Source organism: Phalacrocorax aristotelis, chromosome 13 (assembly GCF_949628215.1).
Source record: "Phalacrocorax aristotelis chromosome 13, bGulAri2.1, whole genome shotgun sequence".
Classification (NCBI taxonomy): Eukaryota; Metazoa; Chordata; class Aves; order Suliformes; family Phalacrocoracidae; genus Phalacrocorax; species Phalacrocorax aristotelis.
The window spans coordinates 8,021,012-8,046,393 of NC_134288.1; the positions used below are offsets into that span (position 1 = coordinate 8,021,012).

At 40.9% G+C, this 25,382-nt stretch overlaps 1 protein-coding gene across 4 annotated transcripts in view; it reads left to right on the plus strand.

Moving 5' to 3' along the window:
• The window catches only part of EYA2 (EYA transcriptional coactivator and phosphatase 2), a 104,049-nt gene that overhangs the window by 24,677 nt on the left and 53,990 nt on the right, over positions 1-25,382 (plus strand). For all 4 annotated transcript variants that reach the window (XM_075108773.1, XM_075108774.1, XM_075108771.1 and 1 more), the window contains exons 2-4: positions 19,135-19,253; positions 24,385-24,433; positions 25,054-25,196. In XM_075108773.1, the coding sequence (XP_074964874.1) occupies positions 19,145-19,253; positions 24,385-24,433; positions 25,054-25,196 (301 nt within the window). In that variant the 5' untranslated portion in view covers positions 19,135-19,144. The remainder of the gene's footprint in view (positions 1-19,134; positions 19,254-24,384; positions 24,434-25,053; positions 25,197-25,382) is intronic.

A 25,382-nucleotide genomic window follows, 5' to 3' on the forward strand; every position in this document is an offset into this window, starting at 1 on the left:
TGCTAGTTTGTGAAGAGAAGCTAAACTAAGCAAAGCTGGTTCTCTTAATTGTGGCATTTCGGTTCCATGCTTAAATTGGCAGCTGAACTGAATGAATTCAGTTGCTGGGCTCCTAAAGAACCAAAATCCCACAAGCAGGCACACAGACAGTCTTTGTGATGACAGCCTGTAAAACCAGCAGCTGTCCAGGGGTTAGCAGATTGGTTATGCTTAATGTGAACCATGGCAGGACATGTGCTAACAGAAGATGCACAACATACCTAGCACCTATTTCCTGAGGGTAAAAACAGGCCAACTGGGGTAGCATGACTGGCATAGAAGAGTTAGGCAGCCAAATGTGAAATAAAGGGAGACTTTAGCCATGCAAAAGTTGGGTGTAGGAAGGGAGAGAGATGCTATGTGGCCTAGGAGAAAATAGGAATGTGAGACTTACACTTGACAACTGCAAGCAGTGTCTGTGCTCTGCATTGGCAGAAGAGCAGAGAAAGGTGGTGAAGTAGTAAGGAACAGTCAACTATGCTGGTTTCATGGCATTTTTAGTAGTAGGTTTAGGGTTGCTTTTCTGTCTTTGGTGTTGGCATAGTTTTCTCCCTCATGCCCTTGTGCTGACTTACCTGAGTAAGTCAGCACATCATCTTCATGGTTTAGAGCTCAGCATGCTCAGAAGTGGAAAAATGCAGTAATTCCTACTTTACAGAGGAGGGAAATAGAGGCAAGCAGAGTAAATATGAGTTGGCTTTGTAAAACACTCCGGTAACAGGAAACCTGTGGCTGACACAGAACTGAATCCAAGCCTCCCTAATGAGAGCCCTAGCCACTGGACTATGGCATCAAATTTGCCATTTCTGACAATTCCGTTTGAGAAAAAAGTAATTTTTTTTCTAATTGCAGTTTTATTGGTGTTAGTATTTTAAGGGGGCTCTCTGTTAGTTAAGGGAAGTTCATGTTGTACTGTAATACTGAATTTGTCTGAGCTCAAACCCTTTTACTCTAATTTTTGTTTTACTCCTGTATATGCACTGGTAAAATAAACTCCAGAATTAGGCACAGTCTCCTTTTTTCTTGTTTTTCGCTAGAGTTACCAGGACTTCTTTCCAGGGCAGAGAGGCAAGCTGCTATATTTCCTTTGGAAGCACTGCATTCAGATATTTTGCACAGTGGTGTTTTGGGGTCCTTTGTTTTGGGGTTTTTTTTGCTTGGTTAGTTTTGCTTTTTTTTTTTTGGTAGCTCATTGCTGCTAACAGTGGGGGTCAGCAAGAGCATCTTTGCATGCTGCATATGGTGAATTGGTCATATCTGTGTCATCCTGTAGCAGCTGGAGGGAGGAAGTTATTTTGATACTTTTCTGTCATAGAAGTTATTCCATAAAAGTGTCAGAGATAAACTGTGCTGAAGGCAATGAGCTGAAGTTAATCCAATGTCAGGAAACACATCAACTGTTGAATCAGGCTGTCAGGGTACTCTTCTAGTCTGTGAAAGGCTGAGAGCCTTTGAAGTCCCATGCGTGTGAGAGAAAATTGCCTTTAAACTAGGAATATTGCAGATCTAATCTGAGTTTTAAGTCTAAGGTGGTCACCTTCACAATGGCACATGTAAGCTTGTTCTCAAATATACAAGAAGCTAAAGTTGGCTTTTACTTGTAGCTGGATTTCCTTATCTGTACAGATGATAAAACTCTTCTTAGATTATTTGAATGAACTCTAGGTAGCTGTCATTTTCTGTACCTGCAAGAAATTTTCTTGAGCTGCCTTGCCATCCTGTAAATGAAGCAGTCATTTCTGTTGCTGTTCTGAATCCCAACACTCTTGTGTTTACTTCAGTCCCCTGATTGGGCACCGTGCTTGAGCAGTTGCTGTTGACAGGCGGCCTCAGAGGTGATGAGCTGTATTGCAGCGTAGCTTCTTCAAAGTTGGACTGGTGATCCCAGGGGCAAGTGGTAGATAACATGATATGAGGAAACTGCTCTTTAGTGAAATAAAGTGGGCTTTATGATGCTGGTTTTGTCACTGAAGCTGTAAACATCTTCCAGTAAAAGATACCATGGTTTGTGGTCATTTAATGTTATCTGCAGTTTTCAGATTTGATAGTCTTGCATGAAGAATTTGAAGCTGTCAGAGAAAGTTAGGTCATAGTAATCAGATCCTATTTTTTTTCAGTTTCTTTGAATTTGGGGGTTGGGGGAAAAATATAATTTTTCACCTTTAAACCAACTTTTGCTTTTCATCTGTGCCTGAGTAAGTTGCAACAGGAGGCTGTAACTCTTAGATGCTTCTACACACAAAACCATGTTGGGTATTCCATTAAGAGTGTTTATCGGTACTATTTATGAAAGTGCATGGTTACTGAGAATCAGGTAAGTCACTTGAAATGTGCTTTGAATGTTCTTGCATGTTTTAGTGCTAACGAGATTGGAAAGAAGCTGTTATGGCACCACACATGCTTCTGACTTTTATCTGCCTGGTGAAGGTCATCCCTTGTTTGAGAGTTGGAGTCTACAGAGCTTTGAAATTTGGGGTGGAATATGAAGTTTTCCTGCTAGAGGTAATGAGTTTAAAAAAAATCAGTAGCAGTTGAAAAATTCTGCTATTACATGGTTGTCTAGTTGTCTGTGTGAAATAAGCTGGTGGCATCTGTCCAGTTGCAGGCAGATGTCCACATCACAAATCATCAGACTTTTATATACAGCAGAGAAAATTAGCCCACGCTTCTTCAGTTCAAGCTGGGTGAGAGGGATACATTGAAGAAAAGTTGCGTTTATCTTCTCTGTGCCATCTGTGTTTAAAGAAAAAGAGGCATATGCATCTCTTTCCAGAGCACTGCTCCAGCATCGTTGAGTAGGAGCAAATTCCCTCTCAGGAAAGCATAACTGAAAAGTACTGGGAAGAAAGGCTTGTTGAGACAAATGTGTTCTTGTATGGATCAAGTATTTTTCTTTGAATAATCTAGTGGAATTTGCAGTTGTGCACAGAGATTCTCCTGGCTAATAGGTAGCTAGCTGGCAGTTTTCGCAGGCTCAGTTTGGTACGATGGGCATACGAAAGGCACTGTTGTGTTACACTTTCGTCCTTGCTACTGCCCTTAATTTTGTCATGCTGTTGTAAAACTCTTTAGTTTTCATATATAAGTAGGTGCTAGATTAAGTGGGTAGCTAATCGACGTCTCTGTTCCAGTAACAAAGCCGTGGTCTCTTTCAGCACTTTCCCATTTACAGCTCTGTATGCTGTTTATGGCAGCAAAGGCAAACCTTTCAGTGTGTCTGCCAAATTTATTTTAAAGATCATCGTGTTTGGTGCCAACCCCTAGTCTCTCTTGGTGCCAAACTTGGCTCCAGCAGCAGTAGTTCTACATTGTTAGTCTTGTGCAACAGTTGCATTACATCATGGTAAAAGGAGGAAAAGGGATTTTAAAAATTCCAGTTATTCAAATGCAATAGTCACAGGGGGGAAAAACAAGACAAAATAAAACTCCTGCAATTGAAATGTCAGTGTCCCTCTGTACTTTGGCAAGTCATTTGAGGCCTGTTTAATATCATAAAATGGCACTTTCAGGAAGTGTTTTTCTTTATCGGATCAGACTTTGCAAAGGGAAACAAGGACATTTGTGTGAATGGCATTGGGTTTGTGCATTTGTCATTTGGTATTTTCACTTCCATGCTGCACTGCAGCAGAGGTGCTCCTTGTTTGATAATATCCTCTGGTCATCCCTGTAAAAATCCCTTCCCTGTTCTTTTCTGTCTTGAAAATAAACCTGATGCTAACAGCTTTGGGATCTTGGGTCCAGGTTAGCTTTCACCTGGGCTTAAAGAAAAAGCTTCAGCCTATTGTCACACCAGAACTCTTGGGAAATCAGACCTCAGCCCACCTGAACCCACAAAGTGAAGCAAACTGCCCCATTTGTTATTTCTATGTTGTTAGTTTAGCCTGACTTTCAAATATCCTCACACAAAATATTAATGAACCAAATATCAAGGAAAACACCATGTGAACATTTGCTTTGAGAAAACTCCTTTTCCCCTTGGCTGTTGCCACACTATTAATTGTCACAAGTGAAGAATCAAAGTGCAGTTATTGCTCAAGCATTGCTTTCGAATAGTTATCTCTTTTCTCCTAACATCCCAAAAATATGCAGCAATGACACTGTGTTATTTTGCTTACTGCTGTTGTACTGTAGCTCTTCAAAATGAGAAGTCTGCTGGACTTAACTGTTATCGATAAACTACCATCCTCAGCCTGTCTCCTGATTCAAAATATCCCTTTTGAACCTTGCAGTTAGAGGTACAGGAACAAAAAAATTTACAATTTGTTATTTCTACTTATGAAGTAACCAATTTTCACTGCAGAAATAATATTTACCAGTAAAGTAACTCCTACACATTTCACACAGATTCTTTAAGACCTTAGCCTAAACAATAACTTTTTCTTTTGTTTGTAAAAGCATAGGAGGAGCTCAGTGCTATAAAAATGCATATCTGCTGTGCATGCATAGTTGCCAGTAATGGCAGCACAAACCTTTCTGCATTTTTATGGACAGATGAAAACCTAGCCCTTGCACATGCAGGTACCCAAGTCCAGTAACCAAGAATTACTGGTGTGCAGAACTGCTTGCTCTCAAGTTAAATAAACCTTTAATAGCCCTATAATAGGGAATGGGCAAAGGAAACATGCTGTGTACGGCCAATGAGGTAGTGTCAGAGCTGGGAATGAAAACCTTTGACTATGACTATTTTATTATGACTAATGGCTGTGACATCTAGAAAACATTTCCGTCTTCAGATAAATTATTTGAGATTAATAACCATTATTAATAATGACATTTTATTTTTATTTTATTGAGAGTCAAAAGAGGGGGAAAAAGACTGTTTTAATTATATCAGTGAACAAGAGGGGGGAAGGATAACTTCTTGAAGTTTAGCCGAGTAATAGCCTCTCTTCCAAGACCACCCTCTGCTCTTTTCAAACAAATAGAAAGGATTGTGTCTAAGTGAATGTTAGAAGTTTACAGATTTGATTTATTTAACCACAATATTTACTAAATCCAGACTGGTAACCTGAATTACTTCAAATCATAACAGGGAAAGTATATCAGAGTACAGTTGGATTTCATAATTCAGGAGCAAATCAGCTGTGCATTCAGGCAGTGCACTTGGAAAGCAGCTTCAGTGTTAAGCGGTAATGAACAAGCACCTGCCTTCATAGTACTTTTCATAGCAACTGCATTAGTTCTGTACAGACTTGGCCTACAGCTTTTATGAAGAAGAGTGTGTTAAGCAGGATCAAAAGGAGGGACACAGCGCTCTCTACATTATTAGGCTTAACTAGTTTGACTTAACACGTTTGAAGATGATCCAGCCAGAAATTCGCTGTTCATCACAGAATGGTCTAAACTTTGTAAACCTGGTACTTCCACAAACCTTAACACTAACAGAGCAGTTTTACTTGAAAATCTCATAGGCTTATCACCATAATTCCTGTTTTATCAATAAGGAGAGCCAGGCAGGAGGGTTGAAGGGTGGCTTTCTCTAGGAAGAGCATGCAGGCCCCTTGACTTTGGTATTGAATGTGCTGCCCCAATTTTGCAGAAGTGGGACAAGAGAGGCCTTCCCACCCACACAGTGTTGAACCTCAGGGTGAATCCATCGCCCTGGCAGGCAAATGTCCCTTGGACCAGGTAGTAGGGCTTGTGTCTCACGGGTGCCACAGATGTGTTCTATCAGCAAGTACTTGGGAACCACTTAGGTCTGATTTTGTGATGCTTTAATTAAGACTACAGCAAGGAAAATCCAAAATGAAAATGGCAAAACCCAACCCCCTCCCCCACCGCCCTGAAAACCCTAATTCAAAAATCTATCAGGCAAAGAAAAGCAATTAGGGAAGCCAACTTTAGGGGCAGTTGAGTTTTTGTTCTCCCTTATGTGTAGTAATGGACTACCACAAAGATGTATTTTTTTTTAAATATGAGGTGCTGAGGGATGGTTGGGAGGCTGTTTAAATTCCAGGCTATGAGACCAAGCCAAAGCAGTACGGGATTTTCAGACACATTGTTAAATTACGTTATATTCAGTTTCTTAAGAAAGTGTCTTCAGTTCTAGAGAGACCACAAACTTGGCCGCATTTCCTGCTGATATGGAGGGCATCAATTGTATTTAAGACAACGAGGCTGGCATTCGTGTCTTCCCTCATTACAATACTTCAAAAATAGAGGAAAAGTGGACTAAAGATACAAAACATGAGGATTCGTTGCTGCTGAATTCTTGAGAATGATCTTCCTTGGTTTATTCCTGCAGACAGATGAGAGTCTTCCCTTCCCTCGCTGGGGGTGAGGGGGGGGAAGAAGAGAGTCCCGATCAAAGAAAGATGCTTTCAACCTTCTACATGTACAACAGACCTTCTTCTTTGCTGTTTTCTCTGGTCGGACAAAGTTTGACTCAGGGGATCTAACCAGGGAGAGGGCATGTCATTCTCACTCCAGCCTCACCTGTACTGTTATGCTAGACTTTCCCCTCACATCCAAGGACCTTTTACTAACTTAGATTTCATAGTTCTTTTCCCATAGCTCTTTTTGAATTATTATTCCCTGAATGCTACTCCGTTACGGGCTGAGAATGGAGGTGCTGACACAGGCCTGTTATAAAGGGGCAGCTTTACCTTTCTCACTGGATTGTTGGAGGCAGTGCAGGACTCTGACAGGTTTAAGGAGTAATTCGAAAGGGTGAAGAAACTCTCATAGTCTGGGAATGGAGAGCCTTTGGACCAAAAATGAGTGAGAGAATGTGTGCTGAAGGACAGTTCTCGTGCCTCACCTCCTTCTTGGCTGTCTCATTTTCATCGGCATGGATCTTGACACTGCAGTGGTGTAACAGATTTCACCTGAAGATTTCAGAGCACTTTCCAGCCCCTAAAAAGAACTTAATTGGCAGTTGTTACTGTATTTCACGGTTTTACAGAGGCCTTAATGTAGTCTGAGAAACTTGCCCAATCTGTTAGTGACAGAGCTTCGGAACAAAACTAGAATTGCAATTCTTGGTTATCTCCTTCAATAACTACACACAGTTCTCCCTAGTTGGTGTCAGACCCAGCCCCCTGACAACATGCACCTTTATACTGCACCACATGGCTGTTCGTAGGGGCAGCTACCAGCTGTACAGCCCCTAAGGCCCCAGTTCACATGGGCAGCTGAGGATGCCTACGACATCCTTCTGGCAGGGTGTGGTCAGGGCCTTCTAAGTGACTCTGGGTTATCCAGTCCATCTTGTTTTCCCTGGATTGTTCATGTGATGTAGCTGCAAAGGTAAATATGACTGGTGAAGATATCCAGGCCAGCACAAACTGTGGGTAATGTGTGCTTGGCTCACACCGGGGTTAGCACAGGCCCATGTCTCTTCTTATCTGTCCACGAAATGATGCTTTTGTGGGACAATTTTTAGTGGTATCTTGCCTGTGGACACTGTGGATGCTAATGTGCTCCAGACACTCAGCACATTCTTCAAAGATCTCCTGCTGTTGAGGCAGTGGTGGAAGCAGTGCTGAATCTGAGGTGGTCCAGTCACAGGGGATAAAATGAAGTCCTTTCCATATTAGAACTCAGTGGAAGCTGCTTTGCATTACTTCAAGATGAACTGCAGCCCTAGGGAAAATTATATACATTTTTTTAATTGCTGTTTATTTAGTACAGCAGTACCTAGAGGTCCCACTGAGAGTATGACACCATTGCACTGGTCGATGCTTCACATATAGAGAAGAGGAACACTTGCCCTGCAGTCTCCGTAGGGAAGGCACACAAAGGTCAGAAAGCACAGTGGTGGCACAAAGGACTTGCCTAGTGATCAGCTGAGGTACCAGGGGCAGAGTGGGGAGAAAACTCCAGGTTTTCTGAGTCAGACCAGGGCTTGGTCTGCTATTTCTTTGTGGCAGAACTAATTTGTTCTCACTGTGCCCTCTGTGAGAACTATGAGCACCACCCTTTCCTGTACACAGTTGCCTATGGATTTTATTAAGAGCATTACCTGTCAACTATTGTGGGCACATATTTTCTGCTACATTCATTTTTCTGTGGAAACTTCATGAATGATGCATCGCTACCCTTTGAACCAGGAGTTCTTCCTTAGGATCTGGCTAGTATAAATGTTTATGGGTAACTATGCACATTTAAATCCACAACAATGTGAAGCCATCCATCTGTGGAGAAAGACAGCTGCTGGTGTTCCCTGCAGCCAGCACTCCTCTCCCCAGGGTAAAGCCGTCCAGCACTAAACTTCCTGGAAAATGTTTCCCTTTGGCACTCGTTCCAGCTAATGGCCAACTTTCACTGCGTGAAATCGTCTTCACTTCTCTTGGTGTTAAGAAACTATTGAGCTCCTCTCTTCTCTTGACTGCTGAGTAGCAGAAGGAAAAATGAAGTTGCTACTCATGTTCATCTCAAACAGAAACAGAGGGAAAGGCTCTTGAGTGGAACACATGGCTTGAAATGGGTTGTGTTTGCGGTGAGAGAATTAATAGTGCCTCGTAATTCAGGCCTGTCTGGTGATGGCTTTTGTGAGCTGTTTGCACAGTGCTTTCCCTCCTCAGCCCTCTGCGCCATGTGATGATTTCTTTGATGTGTCCTGCTACATTGAATATAGTTTTGCAGAGATTATTACCTTCTGCATTGAATATATAGCTTTACACAAATTATTACCTGAAAATCGGTTCCGTCTTGCCATGCTGCAACTCAGCCGCTGGAGTCTGGGCAGGGCTACCCAAGGCTTCACGGGTGGGAAAGGAAAACTCTGTTTTCCACTTGTGATTTTTCACTACTTTTTGAAACAGTTGTTCTTCTGTGATATTTAGTGTTTTATTGTCTGCGCTTCATCTTGCTTTGGTAGAGCTGAAGTAGTTTCTAGATGCTTAATTTTGCTTGTGTAATTGCTTTACATTACAATGTATCAAAATGAATGTTTTATAAAATAAGGCCCTAGCTCTGCAAACACACAGGCACACACCAGTGTTCACTTCTAAGAATGAATTTTCTGCTGCTAAGACCAGAGCTTCATGTCCAAACACAGATGCAACTCCTTCCTCACCATGGAGTATGTAAAGCAGAAAACTCAGTTAGGTGGGGGGGGGGAAGCCCAAAAACCAACAAACAAAAAATCAGGTTCAAACCCTACTGCTAAGAGGTGATTGGAAAAAAGTAATTGAGAGAGAAAACAGCGTAAAAAATACTAGCCTCGGTCCCATGGTGGCAAACATGGAGGTGAGCCACTAGCATGGGTGGGGGGGAGCATGCTCAGAGGAGGTTGTGGGCAACAGAAAGTGTCTTCCATGTCTTTCTGTCTGAGGCGGCAACTTCATGGCTGGAAAAGTTTGACATTTTAAGAAACAAGTATGATAATTTCAGCATTTCTCCCACTTACTGACCAGCATTGTTGAGAACGTTCTGATATGTTCTTACAGATGTGGCAGAAATTACTGTTCTGGTTGCGAGCTATTCGGGTTTCCCTGTTGGCTTGCTTTCCCCTGTGAATTAGCCACAGACTTGCTAAAGGCCCTGCAAAATATATATTTATCCCAGTGAAGAGGTGTGTTAGATCATCAAAGTCTTTCCTCATACCATGTCAGAACTGTGCTGCTTTTCATGCAGTTAAATCTATTGTGTTTCTGCAGTTGCATGTAGGTAACTCCTGCAGCAGCAGTGGGCAGAATAACTGATTTCATCTGTTCTTGCGTGGAGCATGGGGTGCATGGGGGAGCACGCTGCTGCCCACACCTGTCCTTTCTGTGGTCCCATCCCACACAAACCACAACTCTGCTGATTCTGAGTACTGCAGAATTTGTGGAAGGAGTTATTTTATTTGTTTTCTTTCGGTTTTCTTCTCTGTGGAGGTTATTGTTCAAGAATTGTAGATGACTTACATTCTCGGAGCTACTTTTCCTATAAATTTCGAAGGTAGGTAAAATCAGTGACTTGACATAGAAGTAATGAGTAGGCTACAAGACAAAACACATTCTTGCACACTCCTGTAACAGAATGCAGGTGACTTCAACATATCTAAGTTATCAGCTGTTATTTCCTCATTCCAAATCTCGTTTCTCTTAAATCATATTTCTGTGATTTACATTTAAGTGAGTTTTTAGCCCTTGTGATTCTGAAGAGAAGAGATGAAAAGCATAGTCCTTCAGAATGAAAAGAAGTGCCTAAGTAGTGGCAAGTACGTCTCATGAGCCGGACCCTACAGTACCTGGTTTGTGAAGCCCCTTCTTTGGAGGCAGTTGTTTAGCATTATGGGCCTTGATTCTGTAGCTGGAGCTGCCAGGGTGGTCGCATGCAGCCCTGGTGCGCTTGGGGGATCTGGATAAGAAGCAGCGTAATGGAATTAAAAAGCTTGTGAGTGTCACAGAGAAATGTGGAAACTGTAAGAGATTATATGTATACCTTTGTGTGTATGCATATATACGTGTGTATATACATACAATTTTATTTTTCAAATGACTGTAGGCTATAAGCTCATAGTGTTTCTATACCAACTTAGTCTGTTCTGTGTGGTACTTGATTGTCCATAGTAAGACAGCTGAGTCATTTTATTTTTTGGCAAATAATAACTTCTGCAATGTTGCTCCACCTAGCAAACAGGTTCAACAGAAAAAAAAAAGGCATTCTGAAAAATTCAACTTTCTGATTTTTGACTTATTCTAAGTGAAATACTAGTGTTGAAATTAATTTTAAATACCCAAAGACTTAAAGCAATATAATATATTTCCTAGTTAGGTTGCCAGATTGAAAGTCTGTGGTGCGAACCCCATCATTAGCTCACTTCAAATTTTCAAGCTACCTTTCAGGCGGTGCCTTCATAACGAACAGTGAAGGTAGCTCAGCTTGTTTGTTTTTATGTGCATTGAATCCCTTTTACCTTGGACTGCTCAAGCAGAAAATGCTAATGCTTCCCCTGGTCTATCTTCCTCCAATCTCTTCCCGAGTTAATTGCAGGAAGTGCAGGCGGGGATCCCAGCCCAGCCCTGGCTTTCTTCTTGGTATTTCTCTGTGTCCGCAACATGTGGGTCTGGGAAAGAACACTTGGAGAAGGGAGTAGTGAAGTCTTGCTAGGAGTAGGAAGAACATTTATTTATATGAAGACAGCCTGTTTGGTTTTTTTTTAAAATCAACAGGTCTGAGACAAGAAAGCATGTTATAAAGTTATAAAAAACATAGAAAAGCAGTCTAGAATAGCAGGTGATAAAGCAAGGTGAAGGAAGTCAATGCTTCTGGAAATTCAGGACATCCAAGGAAACAAGACCTGGAATTATTTTTGCCAGTTCCAAGCACTCAAAAACCTTAAGGCAGACTTCCTCCAAGAAAAAAGGTGAAGTTGGCTCAAAAAGTTCATGAGACAGGATTTTTCATCTGTGTTTTTACTGTCTGGTAGAGCAAGAAAGAAAACTTCCAGTGAAAGTAAAATTTTGATGAGAAAGGCTGTCTCATTTAGAACAAAACAAATCAAAAAAAACCTGTGGGGAAGGATTTTAAAGCTGTTGGAATACTTTGGGTATTTTTAAACAATAGTGGCTTCAGAAGTGGAACAGAAATTATCTATTTTGTTATTTTCTCTTTATTTTTCTTAAAATTGTTTAGAATTAACACATTTAGAAAAGAAAAGGGAATTTGAAAATCTTAGGGTAAACCCAAACCAAATCTTTTTAACATTAAGTGGATCATTTTGGATATACATGGAATTAGTATGGAAAAGCAAGGGCTGTTTTTCTTTGTGAAAAGTTTGCCATTTGGCTATTGAATTAACAAATCTATTTGTGACCCGGGCCTTAACTTGGGTGTTTGCGCTGTTATTTCAGGTTTGGGGTTGTTTGTGGGTTTCTTTGTGGTTTTTTGTTTGGTTGGTTTGGGTTTTTTGGTTGTTTTTTTTTTGTTTAAACTGAAGCACTATGTATATATCTTTCTTACTTTGTTAGAGTTGTAGCTATTTTAAACATAACCTTATAGCCAGCTATGCCAGTGCTGACCTGAACAAAAGATGAATGTTTTGGAAGACCAACAGTAAGACTTAAAAAGTGGGTGACAATAAGTACACAAGGGGAGTGATGAGGGGACGTGAAGAAGCAGAGCTCAAAACCACTGTGCTCTGGCCGGGGAGGGTTTGGGTGTCCCTGCATGCTTCGTGTGCGGCCTCAGCCCAGCTTTCTCTGAGCCACACAAGGGCACTGCTCAGATGTGGGTTTCTCCCTGGCTGTTCCAGAAAGCGAGTGGTATCCTACTTCAGTTGAAATAAAGATTTTCCTTGCTGTGGGCTACATTTTAGTCAACATACCTCCCAGCTCCTTTGTCTCACCTATTTTTTCTCATCTCTCATACTTTACTCAATCTGACCAGCAGTTGCAAGGGTCAGCTGTGTTCATGCCATGTGGAGCAGCCTCGCTACCACCTGATTTAATTTCTGATTTCATTCTAATCTGCTTTATCCCTTGCCTATCTACCACAACTTTTCTCATTGCTCTTGGTTTAATCCTTAGTCTGAGATATTCTGTGCTGGAGAATAATGCAACTATGCACCCCCACCCCCAAGTGCTGTGCTACAAGCTACACTACTATGAGCCTACTTACTTTTTTGTGTCTGGAATGGGCTGGGCAATGATAAATCCAGACAAGTACTGCTGCTTTTATTGTCCGATTACGTCAGTGAAAGGCAGCTCTGAGGAACATAAACAGCCTGAGGGACGCTGCCCCGCAGGTCACCTTGAAAGGATATCTTGTCATTGCGGCTGTACTGTCAGTCTTATACATGAGCATTTATGTCGGCTCAGGTTTAACTTTATGCCTGTTCAGGCCTTTCCTGCATCAGATGTACTTGTGGATGAGCTAAGATTCATTATAAAAGAGAAAATAGCATCATGGTTTTCACCTGCTGAAGCATTTTTGAGTTCTTGAAATGGAAGGAATAAAGGATCTATTATAGATAGAGAGAAAATGTCCTAACAGTGTGAGGAGGAAAGTACTGGCAGAGGAAATTAAATTACTTTCCTCTGCTTTTGAAATGTGTGGATGTAAGTAGCCAAAATATTCAGTATAGGAGACTCCCTGTTATTATACCACCTGGAAGGTGGCTGCAAGATAATAGCATTTTACCTGCTTATGAATTATTCCTTTTTTTTGTGCAGGAGCAGAGTAAAATGGGGAGCATAATTTGCAAGCAGTTAGTCCTGGCAAAGCTGGCTAAGCTGCCAAGCTTCCCAAGGAATTAAAACAGTAGAAGTCTTAATTCCTAATGAAAACTAATGAGACGTAGCAGGTGCTCTTGAAAATTTTACCTATGTGGGAAAAAAAATTACAACATATCTCATTCCTTAGGAATGAAGAAAAGACAAACTTTTTAGGATTGGGGTCTTATTTGTTTTTCTTTGAATCACAGATTGAGAAAGCCATCTTCACATTTTCTTTGCAGTTACTTTTAGTAATTCACTTCTGGACAAAGTGGGGAATCAGACTTCTTTTTTATGATGAGTAGCACTGGAGTAATAAAGTTGAAAATCTGTACTTAGTAATCCGCACTATCTTTTGAGGAGAATAAAGGTGAAAGCAGTTGATCAAGTAATTAAAATCAGATAAAGTCATGGAAGCAAGACAAAAATGTTACTCTTGAAATTAGGCTGCAATCTCTGTCTTATGCCTCCCCTTCCTAGCAAAGCTAAAAGCAGAGGACTTGGCTTGTACCACTCCTGCCTAGGGCTCTCTGTTGGCATATGCATATGTTTAGGAAGATCGAGTGGTTTAAGTCTGTATTTGGCCTCTAGCCAGATACAAGTAAAAATTCTTAAGATCATTGCATGGGGTTTTTGCAGGGAAAGTAATTTCTAGATTTTCCTCTCCCCTAATGGACAAACTTTCCTTGCAATTTCTTACTTAAAGTGTCTTGTCTTTCCCATTGTAGCATCTGGCAGGTTTTTCTCAAGGGCAGGAGTCCTGTCTTTCGTTTCTCACCCACTTCATTCTGCGGGGCTCCTAACTTCCTCCACTGATGGCAGATTCAGAGCTCATTATTTTTTACACGACCATGACAGCTTTTTCCCCCATACTGTCTTTTACTCCTGGTATGTCCATTCTGAACTGTACCATCAACCTCCTGTTGCTCTTGGTTGAATCCTTAGTCTGAGATATTTTGTGCTGGAGGATAATGTAACTATGTACCCCACCCCAAGGTGGGGCAATGATCTCATTATGGAGCAAATGCTCTTCCTTGCATACATGCCCTCTGCAATGGCTTCATCACTTGGCCACTGAGTTTACCCTGGTACTACTTACTACCCAGATGTCTTATTTACTGAAAATGCCCTGGAAGTGCTTTTTTTGAACATTTTTTCCACTTCATGTACTTTTATGTATTGAAGCCAGAATAAGATCATCTCACCCCAGAAATGGAGTAGAGACGAGCAAAATATGCAGACTCCCAGGAACAAGTCCACTGCCTCCACAGTGGGGATGGAAATGCCCACGGTCCTGAGATGATGGCTTTAGTGTGTTGGAAGGAGGATGTTAAAAGCAAGTTAAAGAAGACTGGGAGGTGCTTTAAATTATGCTTGAGGAGCAGAGGTCTAAGCTTTGGAAGGGGTCTCCTTCATCTCTTGCTGGTGCCTTCTGGCCTTTCAGCTGTGCTGAGCAGAGCTGTGTTGTGGTTACATCTGCCCACAGTGCCATGGTGGTTTCCTGTTTCGTGCTTGGAAAGTATCTGTCAAGTTCTCAGCACCATCAGTATCCAGAGCACATTACTGTCTCGGTCTGCACACTGGGTCCTGCTTTGGCGTTGCACTTGCGCCTGACTTTGAGTGCTTTGCTGGAGAGAGATGGGATTGATCAGTAGTTTGATCTTCAGCACATGAGGGAGTGTTTTGAATTGGGGTCTGGAATCATTGCCTTCAAAACATCATTGTAAAAGAAAATGTGATTTGTAGGTTACCCCAACACCTCGATCAAAAATGTGAAACCTTAAAATGTCTAATTTGGCATTCCTAGCTTCAGAATGACTGAAAAAGACTTTTATTTTTCTTTTTTCCTTCCTAAACATTAGTAAAGAGAGAAGTTTCTGTTCTCGGCAGATATTTTGTGAGCCAACTTTGAGGGCAAAATACTGGTTTTTGAGTAGGGGATTCTAATGGAAAAGCTGAGCACCAAATTCACACAAGGTTCTTAATTATAGCAGCCAAAAGCTCTTCCAGATGTCTGTCAGCCCAACATGCTAGATGCTGCCATCACTGGTTTTAATAAAAGCTTACATTCAACAAACTTTATTACTGATTTACTGTACATTACTTAAGCCAGAAAATGTTTTTGCTCTAAAAAGCAAGCAAGCAGAGACCTGATATTTTCATCAGTTGCACTCTAGCGTGTCATTTACTGCATTAAATACCATCCTGCTTCCATTATTTTACTAGAGATTTTCTGTAGATTGACATTGTTAAAACTGGAATTTCAGAGACTCTTGTAAAGCAGTACGCAAGTGAGAAATACACATGAACAAATTGGTAAATGGTGTGTGCAAAACAGGCAAAGCCACTAACAACACGAATGGATACGTGACATGCACAACTAGACAGGCATTTCTGTGAAAAGTTACCTGTTTGTACATGCAACTAATGCATACTCTAAAGAAAAATGGAAGCTGAAAAAAGCCCCCAGGAAAATATTATAGAACAAATACAGAGAAGTGTGATGTGACTTCGAATACAAAAGTGAACAGAACAAAACCAATAGAAAAATCATCAGTCAGTAGCTAATGAAATCTCTGGACAATGATGTAATTAAAGTGCATTAATCATTATAAAAGATCATTTCCCTTTAAACATCTGCTCCCATTCACTTGGCAGCAGTCTGGGCAGTGTCATGAATGATGGGGTTTTGGATTATGCTGAAGGGCATGTGTTATCTGAGAAACAATGTAGAACATCCCCATCTTGACAGGATCTGGGAGAGCCGTGCTTTTCCTCAATTCAGGTATAGCATTAAGAAAATAAGGGGGGAAAAATTAGATATTGCTTGCAGTGGAAAGGAAGATATGGTATAAAACTGAACCCCGCCTTCTCAGCCACGCAGACAAAATTTAATTTGGTGCCAGTGGATGCGAATAAAGTAATTTCTCTGGGAAAAAAGTCCCCGCCCAGCCTGCTGCTTTTAAGAGGGCCTTAGGAGACATAGTTGCTTGTAGGAGAGACCTTTTTCCTGCCCACTGAGAAGTGAGCACTACAAAAGCCTTCTGACCCCTTTCTCTGCAGCAGCCTGGCTGTACCAGTGAAAGAGTGAAATTAGCTGCTTCAGGTGAAAAATCTCTTTTTCTCTGGCATAAGCAAAGTGTGCAGAAGGAGTTGATGATCCCTTACTGCCTGACGGTCTGTGACTCCAAGGCATCTGCCTGCCTCCCCCATGCCTGAGACTGCCTGTGGAGCAGACGCACATGTGCTTTGGTAAAGCCTCTATCTGCAGGTACCAGTTTAGAGTATAACTTGCTCCACTGAGTAAAGTTTCTCATGGGCTCTGTTTTGTTGAGAGTTAGGTCAGGAGTCCTGGATTGCTGTTCTGGCTCTGCCATTAGGCTGAGTCACCTAGGGAGGAATTTGTACAGCTAAGGACTTTTTTTTTTTTTTAAATCCTTATACAGATCTGGTACCTTGTTGCATTTCCATGCAGTTGGTAGCATGGACCCTGGTTATGGGGACAACTGGTGGTCCCTGTGCACCTGCATTTTTACTTCTGTTTTGCAGTACTTTAGTGTCTGTGTCTAAGGTAGGGAGGGGGAGGCAGGAACTGTGCTTGTCTTACAGGAACACATCTGAAGGTGGAGCCCTTTGAGGCCCACTAGCAACAAATATCCTCCAGCTGCAAGGCAGCCCTGGTCATTATGCTAGTCTTGTTTTCTTAGCAAATCTGTAACATGCAGCAGTTAGGGAGCATGGATCTCACAAGTGTTGGATTCAGAATACTGTATTTCTACCCCATTGGTCATTTACTGCTCATTTAAGGCCTCCTTCATGGCAGATAATCAGGAAGCCTTTACCAGCCTCTGGACTTGAGGCTGTGTTGGTGGTGAAAATGCATATGCCCCCATAGACTTCCAAGGGAGGCAGACAAGAAGAGCCAGACCCCATTTGGAGAAAGGAGGACCAGGGCTCCAGGCATTGAGGATGGTTATGCTGCTTCATACCCATTTTTAACAGTTCTGCAAATTCACAGAGGATGGATGCTTTTTCTGCCTGGGCAGAGTGCCTTTCCAGCTGTTAGGTGGGGAAAGTGAACATGAACTTAGCTTTGTTTTTTGCTGTTCAGGTACAGGTAAAATACTTCATCTGGTTTGTGCCTGTTCATAACAATACTTACCCTCTGTCAGGGCTTTGTAAAAGCATTTGGAGAGATTCAGGTAAAAGGTATGTGGTTTATTGCGCTCTGTTTCTTAAAGCTGGTAGAGTCATACAGCAGTATTTAAACAGAAAATCAAAACAAACCTCTTTGCTTCTCACAGAAGTGTGTAGATTAGATTAGTATTGCAGAAGCCCACTGTCAAGACTTGAGGTTTAAGTGCTGTTTTCTTTAACTTCATGACATTTTATGTGTGCTATGGATTTCTACCAGCCTGTTGCTGCCATGCTATCTGCTACCTTTATAGTCCAGCTCAGATAAGTCCCAGCCTGAGAGCAGGGCTGTGCCCCCTGCCTTTGCAGGTAGCATGTTCAGTGCTGTGCAGAAAGGGGAGCCCATGCAGGCTGCAGCCAGGTGCCTCAAATCCGCTCACCACCATATTCCCTCTGACCCATCTGCTCTTGCCTGGGCCCTGCTCTGTCCAAGAGCACAGTTACACTTTTCCCTAATAGCCCTAATTCCCTCCAACAGCCTCTGGGGGACTGAAGTGAGGACATACTCTATGTGGCTGCAGAAAGTGAAGGAGGACCTAACATCTTCGAGTCGTCCTCTTCATTATTTGCTCTGGACCTGAACCAAAAGCTGCAAAATACATTGGTGTAGTCTTGGAAAATTCAAACAGGTTTCCATGGCATTCGGTGTACTTAAAAAAAAAAAAAAAGGAATACAACTGATTGACAATTTCAGCTTCAGGTTTTCTTTGGCCAGTGGCTTCTTCACAGTTCCAGCTGCAGCCATTGGTTGCACAGGAAACAAGAGCAGAACATTATGGTGTAAAGGTGTCCAGGAAACCTGCCTTGCATGAAAGCCATTGTGCAGGTATCTAATGTAACAGTTTCCTCGATGTACCCCCGTTGTCTTTATGTAAACTTGCAAACATAGTTATGCAAATCTGTGCACTTAATGCCACGTTTTGTACCCATCCAAAACATCCAACACTTTCGAAGGAAGCGAGCAGCTCTATTCCAAGCGTCTTCAGAGCCTACTTCTTAAAAAGGTGTATAGCTGGAGTTAGGCACATATATTGGTAATGGTGGTGTTTAGATGAATAGACGTATCAGTGTTGTGCATAGGGTCTGAACTAATGATTTAGGTATTGTCTTTTCACAACTGTTTCTGTAATGCAGAGTTTGTAAGCTTTCATTGTAGTGTAGGGCATGTGCGCACACAATTATGTTTTTCTTTGGACACTCAAGTCCTAGATATTGTTCATTAGAGATTTTCAGTTAAATCAGATGGGGTTATTTATATGAAAGGGACTGTCCTTGTGTCACTGCCACCTAATGGTCAGGACATGGTAAGTGCCTGGTTTAGGTGTTCCCTGGAAAACTGATCCTATCACCAGTACTAATGTTGTTATCTTGTAAGACTAGATAATGCTGTTAACTGCCCTCGACTTCATTTGCAGCCCGTAATAGTCTGTTCTGGAGCCTCACTGGACACTGGTGTGTACATTCTCGCTCTGATGGTATACGAGAGATAAGCGAATTTAGTTTTCATATGGCAAAATCCAGGAAGAAAGGGAAAGCATTAATCAGATGGGTGTAATCTCCAAGGGAGCAAGTACTTCATTTTAATTCAGCATTTCCCGTTGATGAAAACTTTAGTGAATGTTATTATGTGGAATTTATATGAAGCCTGGGTTTAGGTAATCAGCTTTAATATTTATACTCTTAGGGAAAAAATTGAATCATTAGTAAGCATGCATAATTAATGAATAAATTATATTTTTCCTTTGTTTTCCTTCAGGTATAAGGAAATGCTAGATCTAGTGATATCACCCAGCCTGACTGTAAATAGAGAGTGCCCTGACAGACTGAAGCTTAACCTTTCTAACACTTATGCCACGGCTCCAGATGACATAGAAGGTAGGCTGCCTCTTTTGCTTACTTTTTCCTGGTTTTAATATAATATGTGTGTGTGTGTATATATGTAACCAAAGGGAACTGGCCACAAGCAAGGCCTCTGCCTCTGACAATTAGTTCTACAGCATAGTGAGCAACTGAGATATTTGAGTATTTTTTTTGTAGACACTCCCATTGTGGCTGAATCCTTTAGTTCAGCAGTGGTTTGAATGCAAATGGAATTGAAATGTTTTATATGTAGATATACATCTGTGTGTAGTAGGTGCATACGTATGCACACATATGTGTGTTTGCTGCGCTGGAATAATTACAGGTATAAAACATATTTTGTGTAGAGCTGGTAGTTTTTGGTTGGACCTCACTAGAGCCCCAGTGGTGGCATGAACCTGTGCTTTGGTGGCTCTGCTGCTGCTGTTGGGTGGGGAGCACAGTGGCTCCCAGACTCAACAACGTATCATGCAGCCAGAAAATGTTTTGCCAAAGCAGCCCCATGCCCCAGTTTGCATTGCTCTGAGATCATTGCTATAATCTCCAAACGATTAGCCCTGCTGGCCTCTGGTCTGAAGTTTCACATTTGGCAGGTACCAAGGATAAATTCTTTCAGTGGTTGAGGCTCTGATGGAAATTTATCTGCTCTTCTCCTCCTCCTCCTTCCCCCCATCATACTGTTCAAGTGAAGGAAACAGAAGAATGTTAAATCTGCTAAAAAAATTATTGGCAAGTGATGCAGCTGAACTAGTTCTTGCTAGTACAATCCCAGCTATTGTTTGCTGCGGTCAGGATCTGTCAGCCCTCCTGTTGGAGGGGAGTTAGCAAAAGGCACTGGCTATTATATTCTAGTAGTATGTTTAACTCTTCATTTATAGGCTCTTAGAAGGTAAGGAGATGTTTTGCTTGCATGTTTGCTAAGGCATTAGAAATTGCGTGGTTAAATCACTTACATCATGACTACCTGTTTACAAGAGCAGTCAAAGGGATAACAATCTAAAGGATACATCCTTTTAAATATACGTGTTTGCAGAAAAGATTAGAGCTAGAAATTATTTTTAAATACATAATTTTGTGAACTTCTTGGTGCAGAAATGGTTTGTTATTATGGAATATAAATAAGAGCCAACATAACACTTGTACTGTTGGATGCCAGTTTGCTAGTGACAGTTCATGTTGGTATGTTTCTTATAGAAATATTATGGTTATTTTTCTACAGAATGATACCCTGTGCCACCAAGATTATGCTCTCCCCCTTGAAAATACTACTTGTTAATTAAAAGAACAGGAAAATACTGGTGTGTTTCGCAAATATCAGACTGCCAGAGCTTTTAATGCAATAAAAGCACGCAAATATAAGCTCTGTAATACACATATAGTTTTGATTTTAGCAAGTCTAGTAGCAGCCCTTACTTATGTGGATGTTTAGGTAGATGTGGTATAAGGTGCAATTATATTAATATAATTTTCAAATCCACATTTTGCCTGTAGTCCTACACTTTTGGGTAGAAGCACATGCAGGTTTAACTTGCCTTTTTTGGCAATGACAGTAGTGTATTGCATATTCACACGCAGTAAATCCCCAATTGGCATTCTTGGCAAACGTATTTACTCTGTACTTACCACTTTCAAAAAAAAAAAAATTGAAAATGTGATATTTTTCTAACAGAAAAAAAATTAAGCTTATGCTTAAACTGTTTGTTCTGCTATTTTTCAAATGAAAAGGCATTACAAATTAATGCAAACTAAAGTACATTTCTTCAATTCTGTTTAGGAATGCAGAACAGTGTGACAGAAATGGTATCGTTTTTATTTTCAGAATCTAAAAATATAAGTTTCTAGATTTGCTTTGATTTACCTGAAAGAAAACAATTTTTCATAGTGAGTTTGAAGGTATGTCAGATAAGGCAAGCTTTGGTTTTAAAACAGTCTTTTTTTTCTATATCTGTATGTATGAATGAATATGTACATTTGTTTAGCACTATCCTTTGCCAATTTTTAACATATTTTTTTTTTTAACTAAACATCTGCCTGTTGCTTGGGAAATAGGTTACTGATACCCACATTTTACACATAGAGGAACAAAGGCAGGATTGCCGGTGGATTTTACTTTTCTAAGGTGTTTCAGGGTTGTAAGAGTGTAAAGAAGGAGTCCTTATGGTTTTTGTTTCTGTCAGTGATTAGGGTGATCCTGTTATTGACTAGGACTGTATAGGTTGCAGGGTCCCTCCCCTGGCACACTCTTGGCTGAGCTGTTCTTTGCAAACGGGTCAGTGCTCAGAGCACATAGTGTCTGCAAGGGAACCTGGAAGAGGACACGAGGGGGTTGTAGCTGTGATATTTGCCTTCCTGCGGTGTTTTGGGTGTTTACTCAGCCAGAGGTAGAGCTCTGGCAGAACTGGGGGACAACTTAGGAGAGGTGGGATTGGAAAGGGCACGAGGCTTGGTTCTGTTGTGGAGGAGGGTGCAATGAGAGGGATGTGGCACAGAAAAGCACTTTGGAGGAGGAAGAGCGGAGAGTGGGTGGTGAAAGTGTTTTTGATCACAGTGGCTGTATTTGGGCGAGTGTGTTGTTTCTTCTTCATACCCAGAGAGGAGAGGAAGGGGGTGGAACAGATATCCAGCATGGTGCTAGGAAAGACATTAGAGTCCAGTGCATAGGCTTGTGGACTGATGATTCTTGGGGTCAGTTGCTGCACCCAAGCTGGGTTTTTCTCTTAATAACAATAATAATGATAAACAGCAGTGACAATGCAGTCGTGGCCAGCTCACTCTGAAACCTGTTCCCCCCAGTCATCAGTGCCTTTATTACCAGAGCCACCACTAAAGCAACAGTGCTGCAGTAACACCGCTCTGATACTGCATGTGAAACAGTTGGGAGACTCTTAAAGGTATGCATGGGGCAAGAAAGCTGTCGCAGTCAGCTTGCAGGCACTGGACTGGGTGACAGGTTGCCAGGGAGAGAGCTGAGAGGCTCGGGAACGTGACAGAAAAAAGGCTGTTTGCTTTCAGGTGCAGAAAAGAGTTCAGTAAGTACCTAAGCACAAACACCTTTATCTTGACATTTTTTTATCTAGTCTAACCTAATGCATAGTTCTTGTTAAAGAACTGCAAGAGAAAAGATAAAGGGGTGCATATATATGATATAATTTTTTTTATTTTGAATGAAGTTAACTCTGAAGGTTTCAAAGTTTGTGGAAAAAAGGGCTGCCTCTTTGAAGAAAGTGTGCATTTTAGATGTTTCCATCTTTTATCAAATGTTACTGTTTCCTAGGAAATTCCCTCAGTCTTATTAAGCTCAGTATTATGTTTCCTAGGAAATTTAGAATTTCAGTATTATTGTTGTATACAGTAAACATACAAATTAACATTCTTTAAAAAAAAACCCTTGTAATTAATATTTTCAGTATTATTATTACATATAGTGGATATTATACAAATCAACATTCTAAAAAAAGAATAATGTCTAGTAATTAATATTTTTAGTTAGAACTCATGCACCTGCATTAGGGTTTTTCCATAAACAATTGAACAAATATAAGAATGCATTTTTAAAACAAAATTTAGTTTGAAAAGTCATCAGCTTAAATGTCTATTTAAGAATAGTTTGGTGTAATCTCCACGATATAATGTAAAATGATAAAGCCAGGTAAATAGTGAAAGGGCTGTGCAGAAATGAATAATTTCAAAAGGCAGTTAAATCGGGAAGAACGAACATTTCATATGTGAGCACATCAAATCTTTTTGGATGTTCTTTCCATGTTTATGGCATAACAAGATACTTAAACCTACAGGACTATTTGCAAATATTTAGACTTTATATGTACCTGCATATTTCATTAAATAAAATGTGCTTTAAATGTTTAATTCACCAATTTACAAACAGCTGAACAAATAAAGTAGTGCTGTTTTGGACAACTTCATACTGAAGATAATCCTTCTACAGCATTGCAGGTACGTCCCTGTCGCTGCATGGGACAGCACTGCAGATGTTTCCTGCCTGGTGGTAGCTACGTGCAGGCACTGGGGGCACTGCAGGACTCTCCCTTTGCATCCAGCATGTGCACCTGCAGTTGAGAGATCATCATCTGCAAGAGATTGAGTGATATTTCCTATCTGGTGTAACAGACTACACTATAGATGCCAGCAGCCCATGTCAAGGATGGTGGTGCTGCCTTCAGCAGACAACATGCTGCTTGATGTTCTGTGTGGAGAAGCTGTGTGCAATTAGTCTGGTGTGTTCATTGACGCAGCCAGCAGATAGAGGCTGAATCTGTTGTGCGTAATGTCATTATTGATGATTATGAGGGTGTTTTGGCATTTACAGTGCTGTAATAACATCTAACATCTCCAGCCAGAAACCGAGAAGCAAAATTTAGATGGCATTATGGAGGCAACCTGCATAATACTCATGGTGGCATTTAGGTATAATGTTTTCAGTACAACTTGCAGGTTTTAATTTAGATTTTTTAAAATTTTAGTTAATTAAACCTAAATTGATCTCTAAATAAAGATGGTGGTACATTTTTCTTTGGTAGTGTTGCAGGACACAGCTGCAACATTGGGAGGCATCCTGCACATGTAACCTGAGTGATACATTTTCTACTGGTTTAATATTTTGATTGCCGGCAGGTCAGTAAGGTAGGTTATAGTTAACTCAAAAAATTCAAGAGTAATGAGATTTACAATGTTCTATTTGTAATATTTGTTTTGATTTGATATATTTTAATGAACATTAAAGAAAGTGAGTCATGGTCTAGGAGCGTACCAAAAAAGCAAAAGGGCAAAAAGTGCACTAGTGACCTTAAATCACTTCCATAATCACAGTAGTTGCTTTTATAGCCTTTAGCATATGAGTCATCCCACCAAAGCCCAGCTTCATGATTGATATCAGTCCCATGAGAAGAAGAAACTGGTAGTTCAATCAATCAGTATCACCCTCAGTTAAAACACTAAATCTATATTAATTTGTTGTTAAGTGGAGAATAACTTTCTTATCTACTTCAGTTTTTGGAGATTTACTAAAAACAAAGTCTTCTAATTCTTTATATTTTTCTCAAACCAGCAGCGGTAAAAACAGTGGTATTGGCTTGGCCATAGAATGGAAAACGATGAAAATCTAAGACCCTTTAATTTTGTTTTCCAGGCAGCAGCAAAGCAGCACCACAGTGTCCTCTCCATCTGTACTCCACAAAGTGAGTGCTCACGCCAAGTGCTGTAATGTAAAAACCGTGTTTTGCTGAACAGCCATTTTGTGCAGACTTCTATCACCTTAAAAAGCATTCACCTTAAGCCCATCCACCTGTTCCCCTGTGCATCTCTGGCCCAATGAAGTAACTGGTTCTTAACCTTGTTAGATATGGAGTGAAAGAAGGTTTGAGGTACTGTGCACTGTACTTTCATACCCCTGGGAATCCAATCCTTATCATTTGGATATTGTTTTGTTCATGAGTGACCACAGAGGAATATGTTGAAATGTCAGGGGTTTCCCATTACACTCACTTGTTTGGCAAATGCAAAATGAAACATCAAAAATCAGAGTGTTGATTTTATTTTATTTTTTAAACTGCCACAAATTTTGTATAGTCTTAAAGTCCCCATGCATTTAGGTAGCTTAATCTTATTAGCTCATAACAGGAGCCATATACTGAAACACGCTTTTGCCTCAGTCTAGTCAATTCTGACTTCCCAAAATATTCCCCATCATACTTTGGATATTGTTTTATCAAAATGTCTAGAAATGTTCTACATGTGCTCAAGAAGATCATGTACAGTAACTATTGTCTTAGACCTTCTGTTTTCTTGTTCTGAATAGACATTATCCCCATATAGTGACAGTCCCGCCTTTCCCAGCAATGGCAACATATGGACAGACTCAGTACAGCGCGGGAATCCAGCAGGCTGCTGCATACACTGCCTATCCTCCTCCAGGGCAGCCCTATGGCATACCCTCCTACAGTGAGTACTCGACATCATGTTATCTTTGAGGACATCTTCCACTTGCTCCTAGAAAAGTATATTTGAAGTCTTAAGCTTTCAAATGAAAGGCTGTTTCTGTCTTGGCAATGTTCTCTTCTTAGGCTTAGAGGAAAATCTGACTTTGTTAAAACTGTTAGGATTACTTTGAACTGTCTATCAGCTGTT